Here is a 21,581-nt window from a genome sequence, read left to right on the forward strand (position 1 = left end):
TTGTGATGTCTCTGCCTAATAATAACAGGTTTAGTAGACATGTTGTTTTAGAAGCATGGGATTATTTTTTAATATCTTCAACAATGTCTGTGTTTTTTTTTCCAAACAGCACCAACTGCATCTTCTCAGTTAGAACTCAAAAGCAATCTTAGACTCTTGAATGATAAAGGTGAGACAATAACTGTGTTAAGAAACATTTTAAAGTTCTCTCATAAATAAAAGAACAGTTGAAAATTAATGTGCAAATCCTGGGGAAACCATTGGTTTGGAAAAAAAGGTCATTTAATGTACCAGCTAATTTTCTTTTTAAAAGAAGTCATAAAAGAAGCAATTACACTTGTTAGCCTGTTTTGTTTGAATGCAGCTATAACCTGGTCCCTGGGTTCACATCCAGATCTATTTGGCCAACTTGCTTGTATCTTCTTCACTGTGGAAATGTCCAGCAGGGACCTTGCTAGCACTTCTAGTATTACTCAACTGGTAATGCCAATGGAGGCACTGAACGTTTCCCATCGAGAAGCATTAATTCAATGCATCTCTATGAGAAGATGCTGATTGGAGCAGCATGGCGTTTTGCCGTGCATACACAATAGTCTCCCAATGCTCTCCTTTAGGAAAGCCTTGCATTGGCTAAGCTCATCAAATGTAATAATCTCAGCCAAGGAGATAGAGTGGGAGTGGGGGGCCAGCTGCAAGGAGACAGGCCGGGCGCTGGAAAAAAGGGTTAGTAAATCAAGTGGGGTAATGGGGGCCAGGGGTTTTAAACCGTTCGTACATATATATTCCTGAGATATAGTGTTCTCTTAACTGTATTTGTTCTCTTTCAGTAACTGAACACATTAACAATTCCATGCAAACAGAAGAGCAATTAGCCAACCACTCTGATGATATTGGCATGATAAAAGACCAAGGTTAGAATTGATATGAAAGGACATTCCTGGAAACTCTATTTATAATGTATGAATGAGCTTATGTTATCTTTAAATTAAAAATTAAATAGAATTTATAACTTTATATAATTTTCATCAGTCTATTATCATCATTAACGTATTAAAAGAGTTTTTTTTTAATTGTTTGCCATTTATGATGAATCTAAAAGTGAATAGAAATATTGCATGATGTAAAACAATCACTTATTGTGCAATATTTCAGGAACAGTTGTAATATGTATACTACAAAGAACGGTACAGTCACGTTTGCATGAGCCCCTCTGGTTCAAAAGTAAAAAACGCACCACTTCAAAAAATTATACATCTTCACCTATGGAGGGCTTGCCATAGAATGAGTGCTTTTATAGGCTTCCAACACTAGGAAGCCTATAAAAGCATCCCACAAAGAATGGGAAAATTACTATGACCAAGAGCGCTCTGATTGGTTGGCTAGTTGTCAGGATCGGGACAGGGATCCAACACGTGATAAAAGGACGTGGATCCCTCGCGGCCGGCGTGTAAGTGACCGGAGGAACCGCGAGGAACGGGAGAAACAGACCTTCTGGAAGGAAAAACGTCTAAGTCTCTCCTCTTATCAGAGGTAGAGACTACAGGTACCCTGACAGTACCCCCCCTCTCAGAAACGCCTACCGGGCGGAAGTAACCGGGACGAGATGGAAAGCGGGAGTGAAAAGCCCTGCGGAGACGAGGAGCATGTACATCCTCCTGAGGTACCCAAGTCCTCTCCTCAGGACCATATCCCTTCCAGTCGACAAGATATTGTAACTTCCCCCGAGAGACCCGAGAGTCGATGATGGAGTTGATCTCGTACTCCTCCTGACCCTCAACCTGAACAGGGCGAGGAGAGGAAACAGTAGAGGAAAATCTGTTGCAAATTAGCGGTTTCAGCAAGGAAACATGAAAGGAGTTAGGGATGCGTAAGGCAGGTGGAAGAGCTAGACGATACGCAACCGGGTTAATACGAGTCAGAACCCTGTAAGGGCCAATGTAACAGGGAGCGAATTTCATAGAGGAAACCTTTAAACGAATGTTTTTAGTACTCAACCATACCCTATCACCAGGAACAAAAACTGGAGCCGCCCTTCTGCGTTTATCAGCGTGTTTCTTGAACAACATGGAATTATGTAGGAGAATTTGTCGAGTCTGATCCCACAACTTCCTCAGATTGGCAACATGAACATCAACCGACGGTACCACTTGGGAAGGAGAGACCGAAGGAAGGATAGAAGGATGAAAGCCATAATTCATGAAAAAGGGGCTAGAACGAGTAGAATCACAAACAAGATTATTGTGTGCGAACTCCGCCCAAGGAATCAAACCGACCCAATCGTCCTGGTGTTCGGAAACAAAACTACGCAAATATTGTTCAATCTTTTGATTGGTACGTTCAGCAGCTCCGTTAGACTGAGGGTGATAGGCAGACGAAAAATTCAATTTGATGCCTAGTTGAGAACAGAAGGATCTCCAGAAACGTGAAACAAATTGGGAACCTCTATCAGAAATAATTTCAGAAGGTATCCCATGTAAGCGAAAAATCTCTCTCGCGAATATCTCCGCCAATTCAGGAGAAGTCGGAAGTTTAGGTAAAGGCACGAAATGAGCCATCTTAGTAAACCTATCAACCACCGTGAGAATAACCGTCTGTCTTTTAGAAACAGGCAAATCCACAATAAAGTCCATAGCCAAACAGGACCATGGTCTCTCCGGAATGTCCAAGGGATGTAGTAGGCCACATGGAAGCGTATGAGGTTGTTTAGTTTTAGTACAGACCTCACATGCTCCGATGAAATCCTTAATATCCTTCCGTAAAGAAGGCCACCAGAAATCTTTAGAGATCAGGGAATAAGTCTTGCGAATGCCAGGATGCCCAGCCACCTTACTCTCGTGAAAACACTGTAAGAGCTCCAGTTGGAGTTCAGGAGGAACGAAGTGTCTTGCGGCAGGAGTCTGTCTAGGTGCCAGATGTTGCAACTTCATGATCTGGGCAAGCAGCGGAGAGTGGATTTTGAGACTTGTGTTAGCGATAAAATTGTACTTGGGTACTATAGAAGACAAAACCGGCTCAGATAAAGCAGAAGGTTCATATTGGCGAGACAAAGCATCGGCTTTGGAATTCTTAGAACCAGGTCTATAAGTGAGTATGTAATTGAAATTAGTGAGGAATAAAGACCAACGGGCCTGCCTTGAGGACAATCGCTTGGCCTCCCCAATATAGGACAAGTTCTTGTGGTCCGTTAAAATAGTAACAGGATGTAGGGTCCCTTCCAATAAATGTCTCCACTCCTTTAACCCCTTAACCCCTTAAGGACCAAACTTCTGGAATAAAAGGGAATCATGACATGTCACACATGTCACGTGTCCTTAAGGGGTTAAGGACCAAACTTCTGGAATAAAAGGGAATCATGACATGTCACACATGTCATGTGTCCTTAAGGGGTTAAAGCCATGATAACCGCTAGTAGTTCCCTGTCACCAATGTCATATCTGCTCTCAGGACCTGAAAGTTTTTTGGAAAAAAAAACACATGGATGTAATGGTTTATCCACACCTAACCTTTGGGACAGGATAGCACCTATACCCGTCTCTGAAGCGTCTACTTCGAGTAGGAACGGCAGAGTAGTATCAGGATGAACTAAAATTGGTGCAGAAGCAAAAAGCTCCTTGAGAGTCTTGAAAGCAAGGAGTGCTTCGGTAGACCAATTCTTAGTGTCAGCCCCCTGTCTGGTCATATTGGTGATAGGAGCAATGATTGAAGAGTATCCCTTAATGAAGCGCCTATAATAATTGGAGAATCCAATAAACCTCTGAATGGCCTTGAGACCCTTAGGTAAGGGCCAATCTAAAATGGACTGGAGTTTATCCGGATCCATCTTAAACCCCTCCCCAGAAATCACATAACCAAGAAAGTTTGTCTGGGATTGGTCAAAGCTACATTTCTCCAATTTGCAGTACAAGCCATGTTGAAGGAGCTTGCGTAAAACCCTTCAGACTTGTGCGTGGTGAGTCTCAATCTCTCTAGAATGTATAAGTATATCATCGAGGTATACAATAACACAGTCATGTTGAAATTCCCTAAGAACTTCATTGATCAGGTCTTGAAATACTGCCGGTGCATTGCAGAGACCAAAAGGCATTACTGTATATTCATAGTGTCCATATCGAGTGTTGAACGCCGTCATCCACTCGTGTCCCTGCTGAATTCTCACCAAGTTATATGCCCCTCTGAGATCTAACTTGGTGAAAATCTTGGAACCCTTTAAACGATCAAAGAGCTCAGTAATCAAAGGAATCGGATAGGCATTTCTAATGGTTATTTTGTTCAAACCTCGGTAGTCAATGCAAGGTCTTAGCGTACCATCCTTCTTTTTAACAAAAAAAAAAACCAGCCCCGGCAGGGGAGGAGGATCTCCTAATGAATCCTTTGTCTAGATTTTCACGAATATACTCCTCTAGGACTAAGTTCTCTTTAATAGACAAAGGGTATACATGACCCCTGGGAGGCATAGTACCAGGAAGTAGATTAATCTTACAATCAAAGGTAAAGTATCGGCCTTTCTTTTGTCAAATACCGCCTTTAAATCCAGGTACAGGGGCGGTATTTGTACTTCTGTAGAGTCGGTAGAATTAGTTGGTGTATTAACTATGCAAAGTGGTGACACTTTCCGTAAACACCTCTCCTGACAACTCTGACCCCATGAGACTATTTCCCCTGATTCCCAATCAATAATAGGGTTATGTCTCTTTAGCCAGGAATACCCCAGGACTATGGGAACAGAAGGGGATGAAATGAGTAATAGAGATATCTCCTCCTTGTGTAAGATACCAGCAGTTAAGTTAACGGGTATGGTCTCACGAAAAATAACAGGCTCCACTAAAGGTCTACCATCTATGGCCTCAACGGCCAAGGGCGTCTCCCTTAACTGGGATGGGATAGCGTGTTTAGTAACAAAAACTTGGTCAATAAAGCTCTCAGCAGCTCCGGAATCTATCAATGCCATAGTTTTTAGTATTCCTTTGTCCCACGTTAAAGAAACGGGTAGCAGAAGCCTGTGCTCTTTATAATTATGAGTAGAGGACAAAATAGAAACACCCAAGGCCTGTCCTCTAGAGAAACTTAGGTGCGAGCGTTTCCCGAGCGATTAGGACAAGTTATGCGTAAGTGACCTTTGACTCCACAGTACATACACAACCCCTCCCTTCTCCTGTAATGTCTTTCCTCTTCTGAGAGGCGAGTATTGCCTATCTGCATAGGTTCTGGAAAAGGTGAGGTTTTGGTTTCAGGACTTTGAAATGATGGAGCTAGTCTAAAGGAAGGTCTACAGGTTCTATCTCGAGTGTTCTGCCTCTCTCTTAAGTGTTCATCAATGCGAGAAATAAAAGAAATTAAATCCTCCAAATTCTCAGGAAGCTCTCTAGTAGCTACCTCGTCAAGTATTACATCTGATAATCCGTTTAAAAACACGTCTATATAAGCCTGTTCATTCCACTTAACCTCTGCCGCCAAGGACCTGAACTCTAGTGCATACTCCACAAGTGTTCGGTTGTCCTGTCTAAGGCGCAACAGTAATCTAGCTGCATTGACCTTTCTGCCAGGGGGGTCAAAAGTTCTTCTAAAAGCAGCTACAAAGGCATTATAATTATATACTAACGGATTATCATTCTCCCACAACGGATTGGCCCATCTCAGAGCTTTCTCAACGAGTAATGTGATAATAAATCCAACCTTCGCCCTATCTGTAGGATAGGATCGGGGTTGTAATTCGAAGTGGATACTGATTTGGTTCAAAAAACCACGACACCTCTCAGGAGAACCACCATAACGTACAGGTGGGGTAATTCGGGAAGAAGCACCTACAGTGGCTACCTCTAGACCTGAACTCACAGGAGAGATAGAAGTACTACGCATCTCCTCTGGTGGATTATTAGGGCGAGATAGTAACGCTTGTAGCGCTAGGACCATCTGGTCCATTCTGTGGTCCATGGCGTCAAACCTAGGATCGGAAGGACCAAGCTGACTGTTTGTACCTGCAGGATCCATTGGCCCTGTCGTAATGTCAGGATCGGGACAGGGATCCAACACGCAGAGTACAAACAGGTGGTAGGTACGTATACCGGACCTTAGAATGGCCGGACTAACGTAAGGACTAAGAAGAGAATGGTCAGAGACAAGCCGAGGTCGAGGGAACGAGAAGACAGGTAAGCGAGAGACAAGCCGAGTCAAAGGGTAACAGAGAGAAGCAGGTTAAGACAAACAAGCCGGATCAGAACCAAAGAGACAATCAGAATACAAGAGCACTGGGTGACTAGACTGGCTAGAACCACGACAGGGCAATGAGCAAATGCGGGAAGCTCTATTAAATACCCTGGTATAGGAGGTAATCACACCCCTGACGAATCCTGATTAGTGTTCAGGACTTGACTGACAGGTCGGGGTGGATTAGCGTCATGACGTCGGTTACTAAGCGTCGCGTGATAAAAGGACGTGGATCCCTCGCGGGCCGGCGTGTAAGTGACCGGAGGAACCGCGAGGAACGGGAGAAACAGACCTTCTGGAAGGAAAAACGTCTAAGTCTCTCCTCTTATCAGAGGTAGAGACTACAGGTACCCTGACACTAGTAAGCCAAATGGGTTTCAACTATGATTTTACTCTGGCTTTAAATTTAAAATTTACTTTAAATTCACTAGTAAATAACCTTCTAAATTTGGCAGCTCAACCCCAAGACCACTCTGAGACCCATAAACTAATCCCATTACCAATAAATCCCAGATAATCAGCTCATTCGATAAATTACCCTTAGAATTTGTCAGTTCACTGTGACAGTCAGTGAATCTGTTTGTTCATGTTGATACTCTACCAATCAGAGAACCATAGAATGTTCTCATTCACCCCGAGACCTTCATATAATTCCCTCTAACCTCCAACTCTGTATCTGCCATTTCTAAAGGAGGATTTGCTAATTCACCTGGAGACACTAATAATATGTAATTTATTCTGAAACTATGACCATTATGTCCAAATCCTTCATATTTTACATATTCACACTGAGCTCCTTCACTAGTAGAGCCTGCTAATTTCTCCAAAGACCCAGAAAGCTTGTCACACCCTAAAATTTAACAAATTCACTTGAAGAATCTTTACATTCACCTGAAGACCACCGAGAACCTCTCCTTTAAATAAAGGCCATCTGGAATGAAAGTAGAACCTGAGAATCGAGTTCCTCGAACCAAAGAATTATGTTCATTCATTCAGTACACAAAGGAATTGTCCATTATGTAATAACTGTCACCTCAAAGCTATTTTTCTTAAATATAATAATCCTTTCATCAACTATTGAAAATAAATAGATATGTTTTTCAATTAAAGGACCACTCTAGTGCCAGGAAAGCATACTCGTTTTCCTGGCACTAGAGTGCCCTGAGGGTGCCCCCACCCTCAGGGACCCCCTCCCGCCCGGCTCTGGAAAGGGGAAAGGGGTTAAATCTTACCTTTTTCCAGCGCTGGGCGGAGAGATCTCCTCCTGCTCTCCTCCTCCAATCCTCCTCTTCTCCTCCCCGTCGGCTGAATGCGCACGCGCGGCAAGAGCTGCGCGCGCATTCAGCCGGTCACATAGGAAAGCATTCATAATGCTTTCCTATGGACGCTGGCGTGCTCTCACTGTGAAAATCACAGTGAGAAGCACGCAAGCGCCTCTAGCGGCTGTCAATGAGACAGCCACTAGAGGACATAGGGGGAAGGCTTAACCCATTCATAAACATAGCAGTTTCTCTGAAACTGCTATGTTTATGAAAAAATGGGTTAACCCTAGAAGGACCTGGCACCCAGACCAGCTCATTAAGCTGAAGTGGTCTGGGTGCCTAGAGTGGTCCTTTAAGTATATGTAAACAGAAGAGAAGGACTTTCGGTCATATACACGCACCTTAGATCAGACAGTGTTTGAAAACGGACAGTTAGTCTCTTTGGTCTTCCCTACTTCTGTGCAGGTAATGATGCAGGGAAGACCATAGAGACTAACTGTCAATAATAAAACTCAAGGTACATAGATATGGCTGAATGATGCTCTCGTCTACTGAGCTTTTCTCTATTTTTTTTATTAACTACATTTAAAAAAGAAATCTATTTACTTTTAAAACTTGATGAAATGATTTTAATATTGAACATAGTTTTGAGGTGACAGTTGTGTTTTGAGGTGGCAGGAGTCTTCCGAATCCATACACGACTGTCCCAGATCCTATGGGAAAATTCCAATCCACAGTCATCCATTTCAGGGACATCAGAGAAGACGTTCTCTAACATGCAGAGCAAATGTGTGAATAAATCCGACTGCAGGTGTTCTAGACTATATTAGGGCAACAATACCCATATTTAAATGTTTCAGTAGTAGAATCTGGATTTCTCTGTTAAATAAAGCACAGTCAATGCAGAATGATGCTCACTGGATTTTCCTGCTAGAGAAGACCAGTAGAAGCGGATGCTGCCATGGGAATCCTGCTTCTATCGGCACAAAAATATTGATTGCCGTATCTTAACAATAACAGCATCACTGCTTATTCTATGAACTTGGACAGATGATCTCTCATTGAAGTCAGCCAGTCTGGGAGTTATCGCATTCCAAACACACCCAGTAGACTTAATATAGTATATTTTAAATACTACTTTCAGTAAACAATTTCTGTAATACGTGAGAATATAACATTATTATTTCTAAAGCTGGAATTAATCACTAATTGTTATTTCTATAATTGAAAATGTAATCTGTTATTTTTTTTTTTTTGCATTTCAGTTGAAGGGATCAAAGTACAAACAGAAATCCACAAAGAAAACATAGTCACCCTTGGCACTTTGGAAAAAAAAGGTTTAAGTGAATTATTGATAATTGAGTATCCATTCAATTTTTAGTGACATTTCTTGCTTTTTATTTAAAACGTTTCATTATAATTATACAACAAATCTAATTTTTCACACTTTTAAATTTGAAATATTCAGTTGATTCGTAGAATTGTCATGCTTTATGTTTTTTCTTTTCATCATTTTTAACAATATTAATATCCTAATTATGTGTGTGTTCTATTTTTAGTGAACTAGTGACGATCTAAATAAGGTTTTTTTTATTTTTGGGTTAGGGCTTATATTACGAGCATCCCCTGGAAAAACAATATATATATATATATATATAATTACTTTAGTACATGCTCACTAAATACTGATCTCCTCTTGAGCTACACCAGCACAGTTTTTTGTATATGTTTGTGTTTTTATCTCTGTGCCTCAGTGTGTGTTTATGTGGGTGTATCTGTTTCATTGACTGTGTGTGTGTGTGTGTGTGTGTGTGTGTGTCAGTATGTGTGCACGGCAGTATATGTGTATATGTCCATACATGCCTGCATTCAAATGTTTATACTACACACAAACAGACCCCAGCATTGAAATGTCAACACAACATTCAAACATACCTCTGCAGTCAAATGCCAACACTACATAGACACACACACCAGAATTAAAATACAAACCCTACACATAAAAACACTTCTGCAATCAAAGGTCAAAAGTACATACAAAGAAAACTCCAATCAAAGGCCAAAACTACACACAAATACAGCCTCCACGTGGGCCCCCACAGGGCCGCTGGGCCCGTGACAACCGTCATGGTTGTCACCCCCTGATGGCAGCCCTGCTTGCGCCTTTACAGTCCATAATGAATGCGGTGGCGAGGCTCATCTTCCTGTCTGCCCGCACTTCTGTCAGTCCCTACATTGGTTTCCTGTAAGATATAGGGCTGAATTTAAAATTCTGGTTCTTGCTTTCAAATCTCTACAAAATGCTGCTCCCACCTATCTATCCTCCCTAATACACAAGTATGTCCCATCTATGCCCTTATGCTCTGCTAAAGACGTCTATCTTCTGTCCGTACTCCCACATCTGATGCTCGACTTCAAGACTTCTTGAGGGCTGCACCGTTCCTGTGGAACTCACTTCCCTCCTCCGTTAGATGCTCACCCAGTCTCCACTCCCTCAAAAAAAATCATTAAAAACCCACTTCTTCATAAAAGCATATCATTTAAACTGTTAATAGCTCCTGACTGATTCCTCTCTTGCAACTGCCATAAGTCTACCATTTGTGTCACTTTACCCCACTCCCTCTAGCATGTAAGATCATTGAGCAGGACCTTCAACCCCTCTGATCCTGTGTGTCCAGCTTGTCTGGTTACAACTGTGTGAGAAGCCTGTCAGGTGCAAAGTTTCTCTATCACAGTCTGAGGTCTTTGCATACTTTGAAAAGACCCTGAGCTCCAGGCTCAGACAGGTTCCCACCAGGCCCTTGTCTAAATCCAGGCCATAGGCGGGTGCATATGCCACCTTATGGGTAATCTAGTTCTGGTCACAGATATCAAACGCATTATGCAGTTACACTTTTGGTTTGAATTCTGTAACTCCCTCCACCTTTTGTTGTCCAATGTTTGTCCAATAAAGTAGATGCCATTTCCATAGATGCCCATTGTCTGCTGGATGCTCTATAAGGACATTCTATTCCAACATATTCTTTGCTGTTTATAATTATGCAAAGTAGGGTACCTTCCTCTCCAAACCTTGCAGTTTTACAGCTGAAACGTAGGACCCATTTTACTTGATTTACTGGCACTGTAAAGTTTTCATGAAACCTCTTTTTTTGCATAAGTGTTTATTGAGAATTGAGTGACAAGGAGAACAGAATGCACCTCCCACAGGCGATCCTACCGCTCACCAAGCATAGCAACCACTGCACATGTGCTGTGGTTGCTATGGTAACTCGCTAGCTGATGCTGTTAGTGCTGGCTTGAGAGTATAGGCATAGAGTCTCTGACGTAATGGTGACAGTAGTCACCATCACTGATCCTCAGCCCTTGTTGTTGTCTGTCCTCACCCTTTCTTTTAGACAGTACTGCATTCACACTAACGTAATTAAGCTTTGTCGTATAATTGGTTACTAGCCCAAGTCCATACTGCTAATGGCTAACTTGGACTCTCTCTACTGTTTGGGAGGGGGTTACAGTGCAGGATCTGAAGCAGATCTCTATGTACCACTGTAACCCTATTGTATGTAAATGAAGCTGTTGGGTATAAATAGATGTGCTGTTTTCAATAAAGCTGAGTCTGCTAGTTTCTTTTGGAATTGTAAGCCCTGTGTCCATTTGTTCCGGAGACCCAGTAAAAGAGTCTTAAGACCTGTTGGCTGGTTGCTTGGTCCCTGTAGCCAGGGACAATTCAAAAAGGCCTGAGAACTGAAATTGCCTTTATAAGGGCAGGAGATAGTCACAGTGCAGGCAGAGGAGTTGATATGAGAGCTGCAGCCTGGTCGGATGAAAGAGCTCCAGAAAGTCCCCAGTTAAGCTTCCGAGACTGGGACAGAAGCATTCCAGGGTCTCTGAAAGTGGCTAGGAAGCAGACTTGGTGGAGGTACTTAGTTGAAGTATGGGAGCTCCATCACATCACTGAAACATCAGTATGCTGGAAAAGAAGCCAGCATGTTGGCATCAAAAGAGGAGGCTTGTTCTGCTTAAGGAGGCTTCCCAAAGCTAGGCAAATTAAAGTACACTGTGGGCAGGTGGACCAGAGATTGGTGTTACAGAAGTGGCATCCACCCATGTAAGTACATGGCAGTGCTGGATTCAGGGTGAGGTGAGTCAATGACAGGTTTACTTTAAAACCAAGTACCTCTTGAATCTCTATGAAAGGCCCACTAAAATCTCAGTCCTCAATTCAATTCAAAATCAGTGTCAGGACATAAACATTATGTTTTCAATGGTCCCAGTCCAACCTGTTTCAGCTTGAACAATTTTTTCACAGAATGGTGACAAATTAGAGGACTTAGATGTGACAAAACTGAGTTAGAGGCGTATCCCAAAGATTCAAAGTAACAATTGCAGCTAATGGTTATATGGAGAATTACTCATGCAACCAACAAATGTATGCTTTTTTTATTGTTTAAATAACTTTTTTTCAATCAGCGTTTATTCGGAGAAAGAGTGACACATTACATTAAGAAAGCTTACATAAGACCTGAACACATCTGCAACGAAGGGTAAAAAATTGTGATGTAAACAAGCATGAACAAAAATTTACAGTACATCAGAACAAGACATACAAATTAGAATTTATTTATCTTGAGTAGGACAAACGTCTTACAAAGGGTGGATTCCTTTGTGGGTTACAAACGGTCTCTTAAATCTTCCCCATGATATTTTTTTTTCTGGAGGCCGTTGCCATAAACTCTGGTGTGGCTAAATAATAATAAAAAAATAAAAAATAAAAGAAGGAATAAGGCATAGAAAGTGGAAACCAAGGACGAAATACCACACACTCTCCAGATAATAAGATACTTAGGGAAAGAATACAGCATGCAATCCCCCACCAGACAGACACCATGCAAGTAGCATTTACAAAAAACGTAAATGAAGCAGTTTTGATGTATAGATCATGCCTCTGAAGTTTCACTGCTCAAATCACTGACATATAAGAGTTAAATCACATTTGTTTATGTTTATGCAGCCCTAGCCACTAGGTATCTACCGTTATTGATTTTTTAGAGCTGATACCGATACCAATAATCTGTGAACTTTCAGGCCGATAGCAGATAACTGTACATTTACCATTTTGAAAAAATAAACAATTTCTACACAAAACTACTGGACATGTTTAATATTATTTATTTATTCTTGCACATCTTTTTTTTTTATTAAGTGGTAAATGCACAAAATAAACATGCCAGTCAGATTCGTTTATGTTTTCAAGAATATTTAGTGTTCCTCTCCCATTCCTGTCCCTTGGTGTACCTCTACCCTCCATTCCCTGTCCCTTAATGTAGATCGTCTTTGCACTATTTCTACTGCCATGATATCCTTCTTTAAAACAGGTGCCCAAAATTGCACAGCATATTCAAGGTGTGGTCTTACCAGCGATTTATAAAGAGGCAAAATTATATTTTCATACTGAGAATTTATGCCCCTATTTATACATGACAAAACCTTACTGGCCCTAGCAACTGCAGATTGACATTGCATATTGCTGCCTAATTTGTTGTCTATAACAATTAACAAATCCTTCTCGTGTGTGGTTACCCCTAATTCACTACACTGCAAGTGTACCTCTCCCCTCCCTTCCCTCCCTGTCCCTTAGTGTACCTTTCCCCTCCCTGTCCCTTAATGTACCTCTCCCCTCCCTGTGCCTTGGTGTTTCCCTCCCTGTCCCTTAGTGTACCTCTTCCCTCCCATCCCTGTACATTAGTGTTTCTCTCCCCTAATCTCCCCTCCCTGTCCCTTAGTGTACCTCTCCCCTCCCTGTTCCTTAGTGTACCTCTCCCCTCCCTGTCCCTTAGAGATCTCCTCCCTTCCCAGGCCCTTAATGACCTCCCTGTTCTTTAGTGTCTCCTGCTCTGTAAACTGAACAGTGCATAAGATAAGAAATTCTAAATTAAACAAAGTTTGCAGTAAAGGTTTAAACATTAGATGACTCTTTACATGAAGGCTGTATAAGTCACTTGCAGGGAGGTGTGACTAGGCTGCATACACAGAGATTTAGCTTCTAAATGGCAGAAAATTGAGCAGTGAGACTACAGGGGCATGATCTATACACCAAAGCTGCTCCATTAAGCTAAAGCTGTTTTAGTGACTATAGTGTCCCTTTAATGGTCATAATAATTAAATAAAGTCATAATAATAATAGTCCCAGGTAGCGAATAAACATGGCCTTCATAGTGCTCTGTATGCGCAATTCACATGACATGTTTCGTGCAAATATGTTAATAATTCAGTAAGCATGATGCCGTAATATATTATAATATATATCATAATATATCATAATGCAAAATGTTTCCCTCTTAAGTCTTATTAATATCCCTTTCCATCTGTTCTAGTTAATGAAATCAGCGAAGCACTTACATCGTACATGTCAGTTGTCAATACAATACGTCATAAAGGTAAGAATTAAATGGTTGGAAAGAGATTTCATGATAACCTATTGTAAGTTTGTTTGACCAGGGCCTTCTTGACCTCTAAATATCCACTCTCTCTAGCTGTAAATCACTGTGGAGTATGTTGGTGCTATATAAATGCTAATTGTGGCGGACAGAACCTCGTCACGGGCTAATGGAGGAGGCAACTTGCCAGCCTCCTGCCTCAGGACTATGGCCCCTGCAACAGAACTTGGCTAATATACTTTAAAAGGGCTCTGTTCGTGCAATTGGGGTTATATAGTTCGGGATCCGAACAGCCGCACCAACCAGAGACAACCCAGGAGCTTGTTAAGCCCAATTGATACTTTGTAGCAATTTCCACCGCAGTGTTCTAAGGGTTCGTCTGGGTAGCCGCATTTCGTCTGAACGACCACGAGATGGCGGCCATCTTGTTCCCGCGAACGCAGGCAGCGTAGTTTGGGCATTAATCTCATGGAACTAAACGTGGACACAGAAACTCCCGAACATCGCTAGACTTAACGCCTGCGTTCGGTTCAACCCCCCTTAGAAAGGCACTGTTCAGTGGAAACGTTCCCACGAACAAGGGGAACAGGCTACACAATTAATTTAGGTATTCCGTTTGGTGTTTTATGTACTTTTGTTCTCCCGAAAAAAAGACGACCATTAGCCCTGATTCCCTAGAACTGTTTTGGGCATAGGACCATGTGCACGATCGGTCAAATAATTGACTCCCATGTAAATCCCGAACCCCTGAACCGATCTGGGTGATTTTTGGATATGTTTGTCACCCCGATTGGGGCTATCAGGGATATGACTTTGTGGGGTTTTCAAGTGTTTTGGGGGTGCTTTTGGGGTTTGTTAAATTGTATGTTTTTGTACCTGAGAAATAATTTAATTATATGTTGTGTGTTCGGGTAATTATCTCTCAGGCACAGGGGAGGAGTGTGTGGAATGTTTGCTTGTAACTAGTCTCCTCTCCAGTGGAGAATGCTCCTGGAATGTGATTAAGGAAACCCCCTGCATGGAGAGTTGCATAAAAGGCTGCATGTGGCTTCCATTAAAACAGTTCCAGTTCATCCTCAGCATAGAGCCTCGTCTCATGTCTGTAGGAGAAATCTATGCAGGATATAGAGGCTATATCACTAGCTCTTGTCAGAGCTATCCTGCTATACTCTCTTGGAGGAGAGGTCTTCCCACTGGGAGCTGGATCCAGGAGTTTGGTCCAGGGTGGGAAAGGACGGTGAGACCCCAGCCAAGCTACGGCAACTAAGGGTCCACAGTGCTGATGGTGTCTGGTGGAGTGCTTGGAGTACTTGTTGAGCCCTAGGAAGCAGGGATTGGCGCATGTACCCAGTCTGGGTGCCAGGTGGTCTGCCAAATTAATAGTATATCAGCGGTGAAATGGCTCAACTTTTAAAATGGCTCACTGGACATCCACTCCCTCCAAACTTATTTACATTCCTATTAGCCTCTTTCTTCATCATGGCACTGTTTCCACACTAAAAATTATATGTGCAGCACCCTGCTGGTCACTTACTTCATGATTCTTCTGCATCCTACTAGACAAGTGCCAGAGTCATAACACATCAAGGGACAAGACAATTACAGGTTCTTGAGGAAAACACAGGGTGTAAATAGAGTATAATGTTTACATAACATGAAAGGGGAGCAGACAATGACAAATAATTGTGGACCAATGAGAGAGATGGAAAGGAAATGAGTCAGTAAGGTAAAGGGAGGCAAAAATGCACATACACAATGAACACTGAACACATGCCAAATAAAGTCCAGCAGCAAAAAGTAAAATATGTCAACCATTTTAGGTTCTTCTGATAGGTAGCAATACTATCTGTGGTCAGGGTCACAGAGGTCTGTTTCAGTCCACAATGGGTCCACAGTCTATAAAAAGAAGACTGTCCTTCAAACTCCTCTGCAATCCATGTAGTCTTTCTTGAGATGACTTGAGATGACATGGGAGAGCATTTGCAAGGGTGCCTAAGGTGGAAGAAATCTCCATTACAAGCATTTTAGGAAACAAATTAACATAATACTCACAGCAGGAGTGTTTACAGTATGCAAACTGTGACTATATATCTTTTTTAACCCCTTAAGGACACATGACATGTGTGACATGTCATGATTCCCTTTTATTCCAGAAGTTTGGTCCTTAAGGGGTTAAAGGGTTAAAATAGAGACTCTCTCACATACATTCACGTGATGTAGAAAAGACATGTAGTTTGACTCATCATAGTGAGGGGTTCGTAAAGGTACTGCGAGAACAAACAGGTGTGCAGGAATCTAAGGTGCTATGCTAGGAGCTCTTGTAATCCAGGAGACACATTTGTTAATCATATTAGTAAAAGGGACACTTGAATAAGTCATAAATATATAACGCTCCATGTGCAGAACATGTGCAGAACAGGGTAAAAAAAACACATAAACAACTTAACATATGCATACAGCTTCCTGAGATCACTTTCCCCTATAATGATGTTAAAGCAAAACTAGGACAAACTGATACAAGAATCAGGATACAGCTGTACACCTAAAACAATACAATTAACATAACATAGTGTGATACTGTTAGCTAACATTCATATTGTTGTGAATTGATTGTACTCACAGACATATGTAAACTTAGAGCCTTTCAATAGGCCTGGCCTGTCCAAGACAGGGGCCTGGACTTCTTTCGTCCTCCTTTTCACTTCAAATTGAAGTCAGGAAACCAGCAGGTCAGTAGGTAGTAAAAAATAATTTATTGTAATAATATTTTTAGATTAAATTATAAAATAATAAAAAAAATCCCAGGTCCTACGTGTTTTGTTCCCTATTGACCTACAGGTTTTCTGACTTTAATTTGAAGTAAGAGGGAGGATGGAAAAGGCCCCTGTCTTGGACAGGTGAGGCATATTAAAAGGCTCTAAGTTTACATGAGTGCAGTCAATTCGTAACAATATGAATGTTTACGAACAGTATCACACTGTTATGTTAATTGTATCGTTTTAGCTATTCCATTGTATCCTGATTCTTGTATCAGTTTATCCTTGAATAAATCATAGCCTGGAATATGTGGAGATATGCTGATTGCGTGTACCAAATTACTGCTGACTTGGTTAAAGTTACTAAACCACACATATGCAAGGGAGTAGATACATAGCAGTACTAATAGGGTCAGTAAATTCCTCAAATCTCTGGATATAATTATAAAGAGAGAGATGCAGGCTTAAAGGAGCACAATAGGGTCAAGAACACAAAAATGTATTCCTGACCCTATAGTATTAAAACCACCATCTAGCCCCCTGATCCCCTCTTGCCTCCCTAAATATAGTAAAATCTTACTTGTATTCAAGTATGAAGCTGCTGCCTCTGTCTGTGAACTGCCTCTGTCTGCTGACATCATCAGAAGTGGTGGTCTGAGCCAGTCACAATGCTTCCCTATAGGATTGTCTGAGACTGTCAAGGAGGCAGATCAGGAGCAGAGCCAGCACAAGTCAAACACAGCCCTGGTCAATCAGCATCTCCTCATAGAGATGAATAGAATCAGTGTCTGTATGCAGAGGGTGGAGACACTGAATGGCAGTGCTGCACACTAGGCAGGACTGCCCAAGGAAGCACCTCTAGCAGCCATCAGAGGGCTGGCCAGTGAAGTTATCACTAGTCTGTAATGTAAACACTGCATTTTCTCTGAAAAGACAGTGTTTACAGCAAAAAGCAATGATTCTACTCACCAGAGCAAATTCAATAAGCTGTAGTTGTTCTGGTGACTATAGTGTCCCTTTAATAATATCATACAATATTATGTCAGTTCATAGCCAGAATGGCAATGGGTACATTCTATATGAAGTTCAGTTGTTAAGAGTTGGTAGTAGTGATGTCGCGAACATAAAATTTTCCGTTCGCGAACGCGAACTTCCGCAAATGTTCGCGAACGGGCGAACCGGGCGAACCGCCATAGACTTCAATAGGCGGCGAATTTTAAAACCGACAGGGACTCTTTCTGGCCACAGTAGTGATGGAAAAGTTGTTTCAAGGGGACTAACACCTGGACTGTGACATGCCGGAGGGGGATCCATGGCAAAACTCCCATGGAAAATTACATAGTTGATGCAGAGTCTGGTTTTAATCCATAAAGGGCATAAATCACCTAACATTCCTAAATTGTTTGGAATAATGTGCTTTAAAACATCAGGTATGATGTTGTATCAATCAGGTAGTGTAAGGGTTACGCCCGCTTCACAGTGACAGACCAAACTCCCCGTTTAACGCACCGCAAACAACCGCAAACAGTCCATTTGCACAACCGCAAACTCCCCATTTGTAAAACGTTCGTGTGTGGGGGTGCTGGAATGACGTGGGCCAATGGGAGCCTGAATCAACTTTTTGCTCCCACTGCCCCTTTAAGAGCAAGCTCGTGACTCGAGCCGTGCTCCTAGTGCCAGGCGGGCCACGTGACCGATCACTGCGGTCAGTGCACGTGGCTAAGTCAGAAGAGGAGATCAAGCCGCATGCGGCTGGTGTGGAGGCAGGAGTGATCCAGCCACGCGCGGCTCAAGCTTAGGAGCCAGGTCGGTCCCAGGATAAGGTAAATACAGCCACAACCACTTATCCCAATCACACACACCTTTCCTAACGTCCTATCCCATTAAAAGCATATTACCGCGTATTTAATAAAACAGATAGACCCCCTACTTCATCCAGGTTACCGATCGATGGTTCGATATTCTGAGCCCTCTCTGATTTACTGTACACGACTATTCGATATTCCCACAAATTTTATATAGCATTTTATGTTTGTTTGAGACCACCTTAAAAATATTGGATATCGCTAAAAATCATGATCACTATATACTTTCTCTACAAACCTCTAAAACAAACCAAACTACTCATCCATCTGCTATACCACTTTATCCCACCTAGAACTATGGCCCACCTAGAACTTACCCACACTCAGTCATGCCACACACATTTCACCACTACTCTCACTGAATCCCTCTGACTACGGCTAAATTCATCTTCTACATCAGAACACTACTCCTAAGATTGGGTTGTATCCATGTCTCGGGTCTTTCATTTAGAATAGGGACAGCTTCGGTCTCCTTCAACACTGACACTCCAGTGCATATTATTAAAAGATTGGGCAGATGGAAACCGATATATTCCTCATCCCGAGAAAGAAATGAGAAAAGCTTTTAAAAGTTTGGCTTTGTAAATTGGATGCAATAAGTGTGTTTTTCTTTAATACCTTTTCACCCTCTTTGCATGAACCCGATTTACATATATTACTAATATGTTTCTGAACATATATATTATATTATTCACTCACTCACTCTCTGGGCCGGCCTAAGACATCATGCTGCCTAGGTCCAACGATAAATGACTATGGGGGGATAATGTATAATAAACACAGGTTACTGGCTATGGGAGGATAATGTATAATAAACACAGGTTACTGGCTATGGGAGGATAATGTATAATAAACACAGGTTACTGGCTATGGGAGGATAATGTATAATAAACACAGGTTACTGGCTATGGGGGGATAATGTATAATAAACACAGGTTACTGGCTATGGGGAGGATAATGTATAATAAACACAGGTTACTGGCTATGGGGGGATAATGTATAATAAACACAGGTTACTGGTTGTGGGGGGATAATGTATAATAAACACAGGTTACTGGTTGTGGGGGGATAATGTATAATAAAAACAGGTTACTGGCTATGGGAGGATAATGTATAATAAACACAGGTTACTGGTTGTGGGGGGATAATGTATAATAAACACAGGTTACTGGTTGTGGGGGGATAATGTATAATAAAAACAGGTTACTGGCTATGGGAGGATAATGTATAATAAACACAGGTTACTGGCTATGGGGGGATAATGTATAATAAACACAGGTTACTGGCTATGGGGGGATAATGTATAATAAACACAGGTTACTGGCTATGGGAGGGTTAATGTATAATAAACACAGGTTACTGGCTATGGGAGGATAATATATAATAAACACAGGTTACTGACTATGGGGGGATAATGTATAATAAGCACAGGTTACTGGCTATGGGAGGATAATGTATAATAAACACAGGTTACTGGCTATGGGAGGATAATGTATAATAAACACAGGTTACTGGCTATGGGGAGGATAATGTATAATAAACACAGGTTACTGGCTATGGGGGGATAATATATAATAAACACAGGTTACTGGCTATTGGGGGATAATGTATAATAAAGACAGGTTACTGGCTATGGGGGAATAATGTATAATACAGACAGGTTACTGGCTATGGAGGATAATGTATAATAAACACAAACACACAAAAAAAATAATACAAAAAAAAAAAAGAATGCAGCTTCAGAATTAATCTAAATTGTATGCTGTCTAGGAGGTGGGAGGATCTGGGAGGGAGGGTCTGCTGCTGATTGGCTGGAATGTGTCTGCTGACTGTGAGGTACAGGGTCAAAGTTTACTCAATGATGACGAATAGGGGCCGGACCGAACATCGCATATGTTCGCCATCCGTGGCGTACGCGAACAAGCTATGTTCGCCAGGAACTATTCGCCAGCGAACCGTTCGGGACATCACCGTGGCTGGAATGTGTCTGCTGACTGTGAGGTACAGGGTCAAAGTTTACTCAATGATGACGAATAGGGGGCGGACCGAACATCGCATATGTTCGCCATCCGTGGCGTACGCGAACAAGCTATGTTCGCCAAGAACTATTCGCCAGCAAACCGTTCGGGACATAACTAGTTGGTAGTAAAAGTCAAAGTAAATTTTTTTAACTAGAGTCTCAGGGTGTTGGGCTAGCATGTATATTACATTGATTGGAATATAAAATGTGCTTCATACACAGTCTGCTGTACATATTTAAATATTTAATATATTACATTTGACAATATTTTATCTTGCAGTTGCTATCCTCTCTGGTCAAATCAACATGAACGGAACATTTGCAGAAAGTAAGATATTGAACAGAGCATGCAAAGCTGAATCAAAGAGCGAATGGTTGTATACACAATAAAGGTGGATTTTGTTGTATTAACTACTGATGTTTACCATATGAGCAAAAGTGTAGAGTCAGCTATCCTCAACCCACTGTTTTAACAATAGACCTTAAAGGATCACTATAGTGTCAGGAAAACAAACTTGTTTTCCGGACACTATATAATCCTTGGGGGACCCTCATGCTCAGGGTCCCCCTCCTGTGGTGCTGAAGGGGTTAAACCCCCTTCAGCAGCTTACCTTAATCCAGAGCCAGGCTCCCTCGGTGCTGGTGACCTCTCCTCCCCCGCCGACGTCAGCTCACGAGTGGAGCGGAATGCGCATGCGTGGCAAACTGTTTATAGGAAAGCATTTCTCAAAGCTCTCATATGGACGCTCTGCACGCTAGATACGAATTTCGCATTCAGCGTTGCAGAAGCGCCTCTAGCGGCTGTCAGGAAGACAGCCACTAGAGGTTGGATTAACCCTGCTATGTAAACATAGCAGTTTCTCTGAAGGGTTAAGACCTGAGGGACCTGGCACCCAGAACTGAAGTGGTCTGGGTGACTATAGTGTCCCTTTAAAGACTGATGTTCAGTAGATGTGCTAACAATAGATCTCTATGTTTTGTGGTATATATCCAACCATATTTTCAAAGAGTGGGCAAAACATGTAAGCTATACATTTGCT

General features: G+C 41.9%; 1 protein-coding gene across 1 annotated transcript in view; it reads left to right on the plus strand.

The window, feature by feature from the left end:
* The window catches only part of LOC134603325 (asialoglycoprotein receptor 1-like), a 46,325-nt gene that overhangs the window by 10,611 nt on the left and 14,133 nt on the right, over positions 1-21,581 (plus strand). Inside the window, exons 3-7 of the mRNA XM_063449187.1 lie at positions 110-169; positions 828-911; positions 8,732-8,803; positions 13,838-13,900; positions 20,822-20,869. Of these exons, the coding sequence (XP_063305257.1) occupies positions 110-169; positions 828-911; positions 8,732-8,803; positions 13,838-13,900; positions 20,822-20,869 (327 nt within the window). The remainder of the gene's footprint in view (positions 1-109; positions 170-827; positions 912-8,731; positions 8,804-13,837; positions 13,901-20,821; positions 20,870-21,581) is intronic.

This window comes from Pelobates fuscus, chromosome 3 (assembly GCF_036172605.1).
Source record: "Pelobates fuscus isolate aPelFus1 chromosome 3, aPelFus1.pri, whole genome shotgun sequence".
Lineage (NCBI taxonomy): Eukaryota > Metazoa > Chordata > Amphibia > Anura > Pelobatidae > Pelobates > Pelobates fuscus.